This window comes from Ovis canadensis, chromosome 18, assembly GCF_042477335.2.
Source record: "Ovis canadensis isolate MfBH-ARS-UI-01 breed Bighorn chromosome 18, ARS-UI_OviCan_v2, whole genome shotgun sequence".
Lineage (NCBI taxonomy): Eukaryota > Metazoa > Chordata > Mammalia > Artiodactyla > Bovidae > Ovis > Ovis canadensis.
In genome coordinates this window covers 29,522,296-29,537,225 of record NC_091262.1, presented here as the reverse complement: position 1 = coordinate 29,537,225, position 14,930 = coordinate 29,522,296, and the positions used below count along the sequence as shown (strand labels likewise).

Here is a 14,930-nt window from a genome sequence, read left to right as displayed (position 1 = left end):
AGAAAACGGCAACCCACTCTAGTATTCTTGCCTGGAGAATCCCAGGGACAGAGGAGTCTGGTGGGCTACAGTCCATGGGGTCACAAAGAGTCGGGCATGATTTAGCAACTAAACACACACACACACACACACACACACGCATTGGCTACACTTCATGGCATGTGCAATCTTAGTTCCCTGACCAAGGATTAAAGCCACAGCCCCTGCATTGGAAGCATGCAGTCTTAACCACTGGACCACCAGAGAAATCTCCCAGGACACATTCTTAATTGCTTTGAAGTTAGGGAAGGCCAACTGGAAGGCTAGAGGAGCCATCTAAGTCTGATTAAAAATGGCTCAGAGTAAAGCGACGGTCAGGAGGAAACAGGTTCAAGCTGACACAAATCTATGGCCCTCAGACTCTGCCAGCACGGAGGGTATTTGGGAAGTGAGGGAGGCCTGGAGCAGCCACCTTCCCTGGGAGTGAGGGCTGGCAAGAGGCCACAGAGGGTGAGTGACATTGCTCGGCTTGCCCCTTCTCTCTAGAAGGTGTGCAGTTTGTGTCTCTGTCGTAAATCTCACCCTGAGTACTATCTGGAGACAGGGTTTTATTGGAGGACAGCTGCATAACTAATTTTAGGTTTGCACTGGATAAATAGGGCAGGTTTAATCTCCAGGGCAGGGAGGAGTCACAGAAACAACGCTGAGCATCTGTTCTCACTGAGGCATCTGAGAATAACTCTCCCAGAGCTTGCCAGCACTTGCGAGATGACCCTCAGTAGAGCTATTCAGACCCCCTGACATGTTCCCGCATCCCTGGAAGACCCTTTCAAAGCCCCAGGTTCTGGCATCCCAGTGGACTAGAGTCGAACCCACTGGGGCATGCCTTAGTTACTTTTTGGGACACGGAGTTCATGGGAGAAGGTGAGTGATGGCAGAGACCTCCCGCCTGCGCGTTTGCCTCTAGCTTTGCTGACTGATCTGAAGCAGGCGGCCAAGTATCCAATAGCATTTATATTCCTAACGAGGAACAACATTAAAGCCCAGCAAAGCTTCTGAGATTTTTGGCACCTTCTTTCTTAATGCCCACAACAAACCTAGGAGGTAGGACTTGATATTCACACTTTGAGAAATGTGAGAGTTGAGTTGAGAAAGGATAAAGGACCTGCCAAGGAATCAGCTAGAAGGAAGGCTAAAAGGCAGGTCTTCTGATTTTAGCACCTTTCTTCTCATTATGCTGCTGGAGGCTGGAGGCAAGGCAGAAAATGAGGTAGCCTTAAGAAAGAATTCAAAAGCAGAGAGAACAGACCTTTTAGCCTTTGAGAGGAAATAGTCACTCAGCTGAAGAGAAAGGCAAATTAAGCAAATTGGTCCATGAGTTTAGAGGGTCACTGAAATTTAAACAAACTTTAAATGCTTATGATTGTCTTACCTATGGTGGTTTTAGAAATCAAATGCTGGACAATGGTGGTTTAAGAGCAAAGGCTCATGTATCAGACAGGGTTTAAATTCCAGCTCTTTCACTTAAATCCCAGCATGTTACTTAATTTCTTTCAGCTTCCTTTTTATTTTTTTCTCCCTGTTAGAACTGGGGACAGTAATAGCACCTGCCTCTAAGGGGAAAGGATCAAGTGAGATAATGCATGCTAAGAGTTTAGCACAGGGCAGAGCACATAATAAACGCACGGCAATGACAGCTCTATTGAAATAGCTGGTGGAAAAGCCTCTCCTCTGTGGAGGTTCAGTTTTAATTTGGCATTTGGATCAAGAAGAGAAATCATTTTGTCTTTTACGGAACAGATCAGAAATGCAAGAATATGCCAAGGTCCCCGAAAAGTCTGTGTCATTGGAAACATCCATGACTGTTAATCCCTGGGGTTACTTTCCCATTTTTCTATACACCTTGATTGGATCTGTGCTTGAATTCTACTCCTTTTCCAGGAGAAAAAGAGCAATAGCGAGGGCAACTAGCATGAGTCTCTGAGAAGGGGGCTTTGGTGCTTTGTTGTTTACTCTCCATCCCCCAGTTTGATATAAAACTATCAGGATCCCATAAAGGAGGGGCCTAGGGCCAAGAGAAGCCAGGGAGGACTCACCTAGAGAAGCTCTCTAAACAACATGGTACCCGAGTGAGCACTGAGGGATACTGGTATGTGGGTGGGCCCAAGAGATGCTGCTAGGTTTTCACATGATATAGGATAAGTACCAAATATCTTTGAGCTGTCAAAGAGATGCATGGAGACAACAGCAGTTTAGAAGAGTCCTGGAGGGGCCTTCCTTGGTTGTCCAATGGTTAAACCTTCACCTCCAAGTGCAGGGAAGGAAGCTTGATCCCTGATCAGGGAGCCAAGATCCCATATGTCACCCAGCCAAAAAATCAAAACAAAACAGAAGCAGTATAGCAACGATTTCAATAAAGACTTTAAAAATGGTCCACATCAAAAGAAAAAAAATAAGGCAATCTTTAAAAAGAAGGGGGGGAAATAGAAGAGTTCTGGTGAATAGTGCAAAAAGATACAGCTCATGGATTATTGACCAAAGGCCACATTAAGACTGCATATGTCAGCAGCAAAGGCCTACAAAACCATGATAAAAACCGAAATATCCAAATCAAACATATTCAAATTGAATAATGAAGTTTAAGAGGGAAATAAAATGTATTCAATAATTACAGAGAAATCAAGAAAGTTAATTTTTTGTCACTGAGCTTGTGACTCTGAAGTTTCATACTTAACTAAACGAGGATCCTTTGATAGAATTTAGTTGAATTTCATTTTGCAATACATTTGCACTTCAGAGAGTTTTCAAATGAGGTACATGTAACACAGACTCCCAAAAAAGAGGTGGTCTCCAAACAAAAATGGATCCCTAGCCAAATCAGTTTTGGAAAAGGGTATATATTACCTGGAAGCTTCCCTGGTGACTCAGTGGTAAAGAATCTGCCTGCCAATACAGGAGACTCGGGTTTGATCCCTGGGTTGGGAAGATCCCCTGGAGAAGGAAATGGCACCCCTCTCCAGTATTCTTGCCTGGGAAATCCCATGGACAGAGGAGTGTGGGGGGCTACAATCCATGGGTTCACAAAGTCAGACATGACTGAGCAACTAAGAACAATGAATACACTACATACCCATCTTGAATATTCTGAATTATGTGTTGGCTTTACAAAAGCTCTGAGAAGTCTTAGAGTAAGGAAATGTACCTAGCTTGGTTTAACCCAGTACTTCTCAATATATTTGATGAGTAATTTTTTCTGACTGAGATATCATGCTTTTCACTCTAGGAATTGCTGGTGAAGAGAGATGCAGGTGAGAATGGATGATAATGGCATTAGTCTGGTGACCCAAGAGAAAAATAATCAGGTGGAAGATGAGCCGAAGATTGATGCTGGGATGCGGAAAATATCATGGCTGGGCATGGAAATGCTCCTTTGCCAAACGACCCCATATATCTTGGAAATTGGCTGAATTTTTTCTAATATTCTTTCAAGGTCCTTGCTGAGTCACTCCCATAAATGATGGATCTTAATAGTTCTGAATATCTCTAAAGCCGGCGTGTCTGGCCATCTCCCTTTTTTTAGTTTGTGATTCACTTCACTCCAGCAGGCAGGACCAGGGAGAACAGGCAGAGTTTCACTTTCCAATCATAAAAGCACATCTCAAAGCTAGCACGCAACCAGAATTTCATATCGGAGATTTAACTGGCCATCTTTTCAGAGACCCTGAGAACATCTCATTTCCCTGTCTTTTCCGGACTGTCTTTAGAGGGCTGTACTCATTATGGTAGAGTTGCTGTGATTAAAAGAGATACCTGAAGGCTTCAGGTTAAAAAAAAAAAAAAAAAGGACTTTTGAGTCAGACAGATCAGGCTGAATTCAAATCCCAACTCTGCCTTTTCCTGGCATTGTGATCTTAGGGACTCTCTCACATTTGAGTTTCCTCATCTGAGAATGAGGATGGTGTTATACCCATTATATCATATCTATTCAGGTTTGTTGTGACAATCAGAGGAAGTGGTGCATGGGTGGATGGGAGTTGACACAGGATAAGGTCACTGTACCATATCTAAGGCGGACATAATAGCTATGTCAACCAGTCACCATGAGAATATCTTTGGGACCATCCCCATCTCTATATCTACTCAAAGAGGGAAAAAGTACTAAAAAGTGCTCAGTACCTGATTACTTGGGTGTGCTTCTGGGTGTAAGGGGTGATGACCTTGAGAAGCAGTTCCATCGCTCCGTTAATTCCCAACATGGCTCCTGTGGTGACTGAGAAAAACAAAAGCACACTAGTTATTGACCCATCTGAACCAAGCATTATTTTCAGCATCACAGACTGAGCCTAAAAGAAAGATGAGGTCCATTACCTTTCCTGCCAAAGGCAACGTAAAGTAGAGAAAGTCTATGGTCTTTCATCCCTGGCTTGGAAGTTAAAGATACCTGAAAAGCACACATTATCTTCTCATACTATCTTTTTCTCAAAGGGGGCCCAAGCCATGAAATTATGTTTTTCATTTTCTGGTGGCCCATTGCCCTACACCATTGTATTCAGAGGGGCGGGCAGTATAGTTACCTTACAATGTTGTGTTGGTTTCTACCATACAGCAAAGTGACTGAGCCACACGTATACATATATCCCCCGTTCCCTGGACTTCCTTCCCATCTAGGTTATCACAGACTATTGAGCAGAGTTCCCTGTGCTGTACTGTCACTTTTCATTAGTTATCTGTCTTATACATAGTAGTGTATATATGCCATCCCCTTTTCCTCCTTGGTATCCAGACTAAAGTAAGTCAAAATGAGAAAAAACAAATATTGTGTATTAATGCACATATGTGAAATCCATTGTATTTTTAATCAGAATAGTCAAGGTAATTGCTGAGCAGAAGATTTCTCCTTAAGTAGACCTTTGGCTTTCTGGCAACTTCAGATCAAGCTGTTTCACCCACTACCAACTTCCCATATGACACATATATGCATGCACACACAGACAAAATGACATTCACACATGCGTGCACACACACACACACACACAGCCAGCATCTTAAGAAACAGTTTCTTGGATACATTTTACTGTTTGGAGAATTTACAATGAAGAAAAGTCATAAGTGGATGGGTTAAGGGTGAGTACAACGTGGATTCACTTCTTTAAAACTTTAAGGAACAACTTACTAAAAAAGATAGCAGCCTTTCTGTTCCATGCCAAATCCAAGTTCTCCTACTTTTGCATTTGGATCTCCGAACACTGAGGCTGTGGCTTGACTATGCTTCTATCCATTAGTTGGTCCTGCTTAGAGGTAATTACCAGAAATCTTTGCCTTTTTGTCCAAGTGGATGGTTGGAGAAACATAGTAAGAGATCTGAATAACAGAAAGAGACTCAAAGGGGCATCTGGTCAACCTGGCAGCTTCAGGTAAGTATTTTGGATACAAAACCTCTGGATGCCACTCTCATCTCCAATGCTGCTCCAGCTTCTCCACAATATCCCCAGCACCCGACTCCACTCAGCTCACTTTAGGAAGAGCTCTGGTCACATCAAAAAATAAGAGGAATCCACAGGATACAAAATGGAATCAGTTTGGCTGGGGGCAAAATGTTCAGTTAGGAGAAGGAAAGAAGGTTATCTTCCAAGGTGTGACTTTTTTTTTTTCCTTTTACTGCACTGTTGTAGTGAAACAGAGCAGGATCCTATGGTCCTTGCCGTGCCCCCTCCGACCACCACTCTTCTGTCTATGGAAAAACTTTAACCAAAAATAATTTAATCAGAAATGTGAGAAAATGCAGAAGCAAAGTAAAGCTATCAAAAGAAACCAAATAATAGTTCAGTCCATAAGCAAAGTCAAGGACTTTTCGTTCCTTCTCAAGAGCTAGTGATAATATACTGAGCCATATCCTGTAAGCTGTCTTGCAGATGCTGAAATTCCCACCAGGTGGAAGAAGTTAAGTACATGGTGAACAGACTGTAACCATGACATGAGCTGCCACAATTCCAGGAGCTGGCCTCAAAGAAATGGAACTGCAACTCAACCCGGAACTGAGACTGAACCTGCGACGAAAGATTAGCTGCACTTAATCAAGGTGACGCTGGTGAGACCACTGATGACCAGTTTCAAGAGGGCTGTCAGAGCCTACCATGCTGTTTCTGCATGTAGCCCCCTCCCTCAGCCTATAAAAGCTCTTGACCCCTGATTGTCAGGGTGCTAGGTGTGGAGGAGGGCACGGAGTTGATCGTTGGACTGGCATCTACCCTCCCCCTCTGCTTGCCAGCATCCAAAATGAAGCAAACTTTCCTTTCCCCCAACCCGGTCTCTTATGGCTTTCGAGTGGCAAGCAGCTGGACCCCATTTTCAGTAACATACTGAAACAGAGACCTTGGAATGCCTTGTGCTTGGGGCCAGCTTTGTTCCAGGAAATATGAATGGTAGCAAGGGGGTCATGGAGAAGCAGAGAGAGAGAATCAAGGGAGGCTTATCCTGGCTTGCTCCAAGCCTCAGGAAAGGAGAAAAAATGGAAAACTGGAGTCTCTTATATAGTTCATCCCAGTACAGTCCACCAGAGAGAGACTGAGGCTGATGTCTCAGTTACCACGAGAAGTGTGTATTCCTGGAACATCCACTATGCATCCATTCCTCCTGAGGCTAGTACAGGCAGCCATTGCCTGGATCAAAATTCAAGAATTTGGCGTCCAAGTTCTGTCCATCAATCTTCCGCTCCCATGGCTACTCAGCCTTTCCTTCTAAATTGGGAAAACATGCTGGAATAAACTCCTGGCAAATAATTCAGCAAAACTCTAGTATTAAGTACAGTTAGGGAAGTAGTTTTAAGAGCGTGAATTCTAGCATGGAAGGCTTTCAACTTGGAATTGGGAGAGAATAACAATAAAAAATCCTCACTAATTTCTTCCATGCTGGATGACTGCCCAAGGTTAGACCTCTGGCAGGTCTATAAACATCCACATTGGCCACGTGAAAGATGCTGAAGGGTTTGTTGGCTGTCAGAGAGCCATTCTGGTTCCAGCCAACTTCTTTTGCAGATAGGAACTGTTTAGAAAACTTGCTGGAACGTTTGATAGTGGCTAACAATTCACCAAAGAGACAGAAATCCATGGGCTTCATGAACTCTGCTTGCCTCTCATCAGTAAAGTTAATGTGTAGAGACTGATCATATATTTTTAAAATATCTTATGAAATAGTTTGTATAATAAATGTTGTCTTGGAATAGGAGACAAATGGCCACTTCTTCGTATCCATAGGCAAATCTCTGCATTTTTCAGAGCTCCCTGCTGAAGGAATTCTTCAAGATCTCTATAATCAATGTATATAATGAGAGTACGCTGTTCAGTTTAACTATTCTTTACAACAGTGGTCCCCAAACTTTTCAGCACCAGGTACCAATTTTGTGGAAGATAATTTTTCCACAGACTGGAGTGGGGGATGGTTTGGGGATGATTCAAGCACATTACATTTATTGCGCACTTTATTTCTATTATTATTACATCAGCTCCACCTCAGATCATCAGGCGTTAGATCCCAGAGGTTGGGAACCCCTGCTACAAAACCAAAATAAGGTATCTCAAATCTCATGCTGCTGGCAAGCTCAAAATGGGAATGGCATACCTTCTGCCTACTCATCAGTAAGAGTTGTCCTTTATGCAAAGCCACAGCCTCTCACTTAGAATTTCCTTTTTTAAGAAATTGATTCGGATATATTCTTTTAACCTCTCTGAAATATTGTCTGATTATCTGGTCAACATATATGCGTGTGAATGGAGAGTCTGCCTGTGAACATGGCGTCAAGCATCTATCTCATTTTTCCCCAGAAATATTGTCTTTTGATGGGTCCTCCATGCTTATTCACTTCCAAGGTGTTTCAGTGGTAAGATGAGAGTTCAATCCCTGGGTCAGGAAGATCTTCTGGAGTAGGAAATAGCAATGCACTCTGGTATTCTTGCCTGGAGAATTCCATGGACAGAGGAGCCTGGTGGGTCACAGTCCAAAGAGTCGGACATAACTGAGCGACTGAGCACACACACAAGTAGACATATGCACACAAGTACACACACACACACATAAGTACACACACACACCATGCTTATTCATGAAATTAACCAATAAAACATGTCCCTACTATTTTGGCAGTTCGGAGGATAGTTACAGAAAAGGTTACCTATTAATTCCCTGTATGGGCCTGCTTCCTATTATCTCATAGGACTGAGGGAAAACAGGAAAGCAGAGAAGAAAAACACTTACTTAGCAACGGTTATGTGATGAGCTTACCCACGAACATGATCTTACTCACTCATCCACCAAGTCTATGAGGTCTTATTACAACTCTGACATTACAAAGGAAGAAACGGAGGTTAAACAAGTTAAGTGCCCATGTCATCTGACTCTTAAGAAATGAAATCAGAGTCAAGCTCAGGTCTTCTTGGCTCTAAGCTCACATTCTTTTCTCTAGAGAGTATTACATCTAAATAATTGCCACTTTCTTTCTGCAGGAAAGGAGCTTAGAAAAGAGAAATAAAAGTCTATGTTCATTATCCTGAAATAGGTGGTACAGAATATAATCTATTATTAAGAACTGTCTCCGTGAGGAGAGTAGAATAAACATGACTTTTACAGTTAGAAACTCAGCCCTCATGACTTATCTGTATGAACTCAAGCAATTTCTTCACTCTCCTAAGCCTCCTTTTCTTCTTCTTAGCTATCAAACGCTAAGTCTACATACAGGATTGTTACGATACTCAGGAATAATCCAAATTAGGAGATGGCAAATAACATCAACACTTCTGCTATGATATATCAAATTACCTGAAGGACCATTTTAAGACACATTGGGAGATAAACTTGGGTAAAGGATGTCATGATCCATGCGTGACTTCAGGGACATAGTAGAGAGATTTGTGATGTGAGGGCTGCTCTTGACAGCTGTAACACATTGCACTGTGCCTTGGATATAAGGACTCAATAAAGTCTGCCTTCCCCTGGAATAGGTCTTTTTCACCTTGTAGTACTGACAGAGAGATGTAGAGTGCTAAAATGAGTAGCTCCCAAGGGAAAGCATTATGGACCTCTCATTTCAAGAACTGATTCAAGAGTTCTCCATGGACACTGACATAGAGAACAAATTTATGGACACGGGGTGCGGGGTACAGGGGAGGAGAGGGTGGCATGTATGCAGAGAGTAACATAGAAACATATATCACCATATGTAAAATAGATAGCCAATGGAATTTGCTGTGTGTCTCAGGGAACTCAAACCAGGGCTCTAAAACAGCCTAGAGGGGTGGGATGGAAGGGAAGTGGGAGGGAGGTTCAAGAGGGAGGGGACATATGTATACCTAATGACTGACTCACGCTGATGTTTGGCAGAAACCAACACACTACTGTAAAGCAATTATCCTTGAATTAAAAGTGAATAAAAGGGGGAAAAAAGAGTTTTCCACAACTGAGGAGGAGACAAAGAAATCACTTCTCACCTCTACAGTCTCTAGAATGTGAGGCTCCTCACGGTTTATTTGTCTTGTTGGGATTACATCTGTCCTCCCCCCAAGCCCTCCTTTCAACCATGCTCCCAAATGGCTTCCAGGTGCTCCGGCCCAGATCTGGAAGCCACCCCAGAGAGCCACAGTTGAGTTGCTTACCGCTAGAGGCGAACACACGCAGAGCCCAGAGACAGTGGAGGAGGTTCTGGCTGTGGCACAGGTTTTTCCTGGCCAGAATCAATGTCACATCAAGTGCTTCCAATTCCAGTGCCTTCTGTCCAAACTTTTTATCTGTGAACACATATCAATCCATCTTAGTTGTGTTGCACATCAATTCTGACAGTTGTATACCACGTGGGGGAGAAGACAGCAAAGATGGTGGAGGGAAGAGGATTGGCATGGCAACAAGACTTTTCAGATCTAGTAGAAAATGCTAATAAATACGTCTCCGTTAGAACCAGATGGCTCAAAAGAGCCCATCAAGGGCACTCATACGGTCCATTATTCTTCAAGTATTATTTACATGCAGCCTTGTGGGTTGTATGACTCTTATCCCCTGTATGTAAGAATACTTCTGGTTGTTCTCAAACATGAGCTAGATGTTAGTTGGGTATAAATTTATTTCTCTAAGACAGTTTTAGAATCAAGGATACTTAAGCGACATAACTTGGGTTTCCCTGGTGGCTCAGTGGTGAAGAATCCGCCTGCGTTGCAGAAGATGTGGGTTTGAGCCCCAGGTTGGGAAGATTCCCTGGAGAAGGAAATGGCACCCCACTCCAGTATTCTTGCCTGGAGAATCCCCATGGACAGAGGAGCCTGGCAGGCTACAGTCCAGGGAGTTGCAAAGAGTCGGACACAACTTAGCAACTAAACAACAAGTTACGTAAATTCAAATGTAGTATGTGGACCTTGATTGGATCCTTCCCTGAGCATGTCTGTAAAAGGCACGCTGAGAACATTTTAGAGAAACTGGAATGAATATAAATGTGCATGTCTTGTTAATTTGCTAGATTTGTGATTACGGTATTGTGATTATATAAGAAAATGTCTCTCTTCAAAAAATTCACTCAAAAGTGTTTAGGAGTAAAATGCTATCTCTAATTTTCCTTAGAACATTCCAAACAAAAATAAATATGTTAAGGAAATATGATAAAATGTTAACAATGGTTCAATCTGAGTGATAGGTATATAAGAGGTCTTCATTCTATATGATAAAGGACTTTAAAATAAAAAGTGAAAACATAATTTTGGAAAATAAAATTTTCTCCCCAGATTTCTTGAAAATATTGATCAAAATAAACCTGATATTCAGACTTGTGGGTGAGTCATCATTATTTTAATAATAATGAATAAGGATAAGAAATAAATAGAAAGTACTTTTTATTCTATGCTCTTGGTTTTCACAGGATAACAAATGACTATGCCACCTGTCACATTTATCTCTGTCCTTTCCAAAGTGCAATGCCCAAATCATGTTTATGTTAGCAAGAATACAGTCACTATCAGATTCATCACAGGTAGAAATGAGTAAAACAGGTAACATCCTACGCCTCAATTACCAGTATTTATCTCTGGACCAAAGGACACCAGGCAAAGAGACTGTGACTGAGCTCATATGACCCATCCCCTTTATCAGAAGAGAAAGATATCTGTCCAGCTCCATTCATGAGCAGCGAACCTCATTGCTGTTCTGTTCAGCTCAGCCCCTGACAGCTTGAATGCTAACATCTAGGATTACAGTCTTTGATGGCAGAAGGTGTGGTAATGTAATTATGGCAATGGTAGTATTGGGGTCTATAACTTGAAAATCACTTCCCTGGTTCATCTCTTTCTCCTATAAAACCTACATGACTCTTATTTGTCAAGTCTCTGACCCTACAGTCTAAGCAGGCGACATACAACCTTGCTTAATCCTTACAGCAAGTGACCCAAGAATTATATACTGAGACCCATTTTGTCGATGAGAGCCCAATGGCAACTTGCCCAAGGTCACACTGCTAATAAGCATCAAGCCAGGGCTTCCCTGGTGGTTTAGATGGTAAAGAATCCACTTCAAAGGCAGGAGATCCAGTTCAATCCCTGGATCAGAAAGGTTCCCAGGAGAAGAGAGTGGCAACTCACTCCAGTATTCTTTCCTGGAGGATTCCACAGACAGAGGAACCTGGCGGGCTATAACCCATGGGGTCACAAGAGGCAGACCCAACAAACAACTAACGCTTTCACTTTCAAGCCTAAAACCCAAGTCTGAGTCCCCAGCCTCTGCCATTTAGGGTGTACATCATATTAATTCTGTCTTCCTGTAGTTCACTTAGCGCACTCTTGGTTTCATTCACTTCCTCTCATCCTTTAAGATTAGGCTCAAATGTCCCCTCTCTCTGTCTACACCATCTTAGAGGAATATCACCCTTTCTTTTCCTTCCAGTTACTACCTAGTTAATTATCACCATCTGCTATTATCTAGCTAATTAGGTACTTTCTGCCCTTCCCCTCTTGAATGTAAATCCCACAAGAGCAGACTCCCTTATCTGTCTTGGTGACAGTGGGATTCCCGTGTGCCTAGAACAGTGCACAGCCCTGGGAGATATGCAGTAAATATCTGCTGAGTCATCAGTGGGTGAATTCTATGTGTTTTGTCTGGAACATGATCCTGCAGGTGCTGGCTGATGCCTGGGTCTCAGTCATTGTTTGTGAAATGTTGAAGGGACTCAAAGCAGAGTTCGAAACGTTGAAAGGAAAGAGTACCCCTAGAGCCCTGTGCCTTCAGCAGCTGCTGCCTTCACAACATTCAGAGGAGCTGAGCTTCTCGATTATGGTCTGTGTAAAGTGTTGTGTTAGTCACTCAGTCGTGTCTGACTCTTTGTGACCCCACAGACTGTAGCCCGCCAGGCTCCTCCGTCCATGGAATTCTCTAGGCAAGAATACTGGAGTGGATAGCCATTCCCTTCTCCGGGGGATCTTCCTGACCCAACCCACAGATCGAACCCGTCTCCTGCATTGCAGGCAGATTCTTTACCATCTGAGCCACCAGGGATGCCCTGTGGTCTAAGACTGCACACATAGATCCTAACTGTTATGACTAATTTGTAACATTTACATGCAGCCTGGATGCCCAGGCTTTTTCAACTGTGCTCCAAAAGGTCCTAGGGTTTTAGGGAGGTGTTTCAGGGTCTTCCATGTGGAAATAGAAATGGGTGTGGAGCATAAGTGAAAAGAATTCTAAACCCCCATCTCGTCTTTAACCAGGGAAGCACCACTTCTATATGACTTATTTGGGTTTCTCTAGTAGCTCAGTTGGTAAAGAATCTGCCTGCAGCGCAGGAGACCTGGGTTCAATCCCTGGGTTGGGAAGATCCCCTGGAGAAGGAAATGGAAAACCACTTCAGAATCCTTGCCTGGAAAATCCCATGGACAGAGGACCCTGGTGGGCTGCAGTCCATAGGGTCACAAAGAGTTGGGCACGACTGAGCAACTAACAGTATACACTATATCACTAGTGAGTTGAAAACTGTCCTTCCAGGAAAGGAGGGGTGGGATGAATTGGGAGATTGGGATTAATGTATATATGCTATTGATGCTATGTATAAAATAGATTATAATGAGAACCTACTGTGCAACACAGGGAACTCTACTCAATGCTCTGTGGTGACCTAAATGGGAAGGGAAGCCAGAAAAGAGGTGATATCTATATAGCTAATTCACTTTGCTACAGAGCAGAAACTAACACAACATTGTAAAACAACTATATTCCAATAAAAAATTGTTTTAAGCAATGACTTAGTTGTGTCCAACTATTTGCCACCCCATGGACTGTCGCCCACCAGGCTCCTCTGTCTATGGAATTCTCTAGGCAAGAATGCTGGAGCAGGTTCCTTCTTCAGGGGATCTTCTCAACCCAGGGATTGAACACCAATATCCTGGATTGCAGGCAGATTCTTTACTGTCTGAGGCACCAGGGAAGTCCTTAATAAACTTAACAAATGATTTTAAAAAATTAATGAAAAAAAAAAACTGGCTCCCCAAAAGTCATGTCTGCCTGGAACTTCAGAATGTTATGTTATTTGGAAACAGTCTCCACAGACTTAATTACCTAAGTAAGGTCATATATATTTGAGCATGCCCTAAACACAGTGAGGATTTAGGGAGGGCTTCTTTGGCGGTCCAGCGGTTAAGAATCCGCCTGCCAATGTGAGAGGCATGGGTTTGATCCCTGCTGCAGGAAGATTCCACATACCACGGAGCAACTAAGCCCATGCCCCACAACCACTGAGCCCAAGCACCTAGCGCCCATGCTCTGCAACAAGAAAAGCCGCCGCAAGGAGAAGCCCAAAAGCCCATGCACTGTAGCTGCTGAATAGCCCCCTCTTGCTGCAACTAGAGAAAAAAACCTGCACAGCACAAAGACCCAGAGCAGCCAAAAATAAATAAATAAAGTTTTTAAATACAGTGACTGAAAACCTCCATGGAATAGGTCCCCTCCATCCTCCATACGTCTCATGCCCCAAGCAGTCCACTCCTGCTCTGGGTCCAGTCTTGAGCCCCCAAGCACCTGGGATGTGCTCGCCTGCGGGGCTGGTCCTGCCATCATCACCGAGGCTCTAGAACTGCCTCCTCTCTGTTCTCCCATAAAAGCTTCCCCAGTCATCCCCATGATAACATCCCCAGATACCCTTCCAGCCATCCTTGGGTCTGGGGGCGTGGGTACCTCGGAGGCCAACTTTGGCCAGCAGCCGGAAGAGTGGCAGGAGGATGACATAGTCCGGAGAGGCCGTCCTGGCCGTGTCCACCAGGGTCCGCAGAAGGGCTTCACTCCCACCCTTGCTGATCATGTAGCGGATCCTCCGGTCTGTGCCTGCGGGGGTGAGCAGAGGGGCCCTGAGTCTCACGTAACTACCCTCCTGTCCTTGGAGCAGGAAGCAGATCTCACAGCTAGAGAATGAGCAAGCGTTGATTCATCTCATCTCAGAGACAGTAAGTGTACAGTTCATGAAGCATCTTGTGTAAAGTTGTGCTATTAGGTAAGGGGCCAGGGGTAGGGGGGAGGGGGGAGAAACGGAGAAATAATAAAATATTTGAGAACTTGCAGCAGATATAATAAACAGAGCCTAAACTCTACTTTCCTAAGACTCTATGAAGTCTCAGTGTATGTGGGTACTGGTGTTTCATGCATTTGTTGATGTTGTTTAGTCACTAAGTTGTGTCCGACTCTTTGCAACCTCATGGACAATAGCCTCCGAGGCTCCTCTGCCTGTGGGGATTCTCCATGCAAGAATACTGGAGTGGGTTGCCATTTCCTTCTCCAGAGCATCTTCCCAACCCAGGAATCAAACTCATGTCTCATGCGTCTCCTGCATTGGCAGACAAATTGTTTACCTCTGAGCCACCTGGAAAGCCTCGTATCACATGCAAAGAAATATGCATGTAGGCTGATGTATAAAGTTATGGCCAACCTAGACAGCATATTAAAAA

The 14,930-nt window shown here is 43.6% G+C and overlaps 1 protein-coding gene across 1 annotated transcript in view; it reads right to left on the bottom strand.

The window, feature by feature from the left end:
- AGBL1 (AGBL carboxypeptidase 1) overlaps positions 1-14,930 on the bottom strand; it is a 692,160-nt gene that overhangs the window by 603,075 nt on the left and 74,155 nt on the right. Inside the window, exons 3-5 of the mRNA XM_069559284.1 lie at positions 14,167-14,313; positions 9,624-9,755; positions 4,156-4,249 (exon numbers count right to left, since the gene is read on the bottom strand). Of these exons, the coding sequence (XP_069415385.1) occupies positions 4,156-4,249; positions 9,624-9,755; positions 14,167-14,313 (373 nt within the window). The remainder of the gene's footprint in view (positions 1-4,155; positions 4,250-9,623; positions 9,756-14,166; positions 14,314-14,930) is intronic.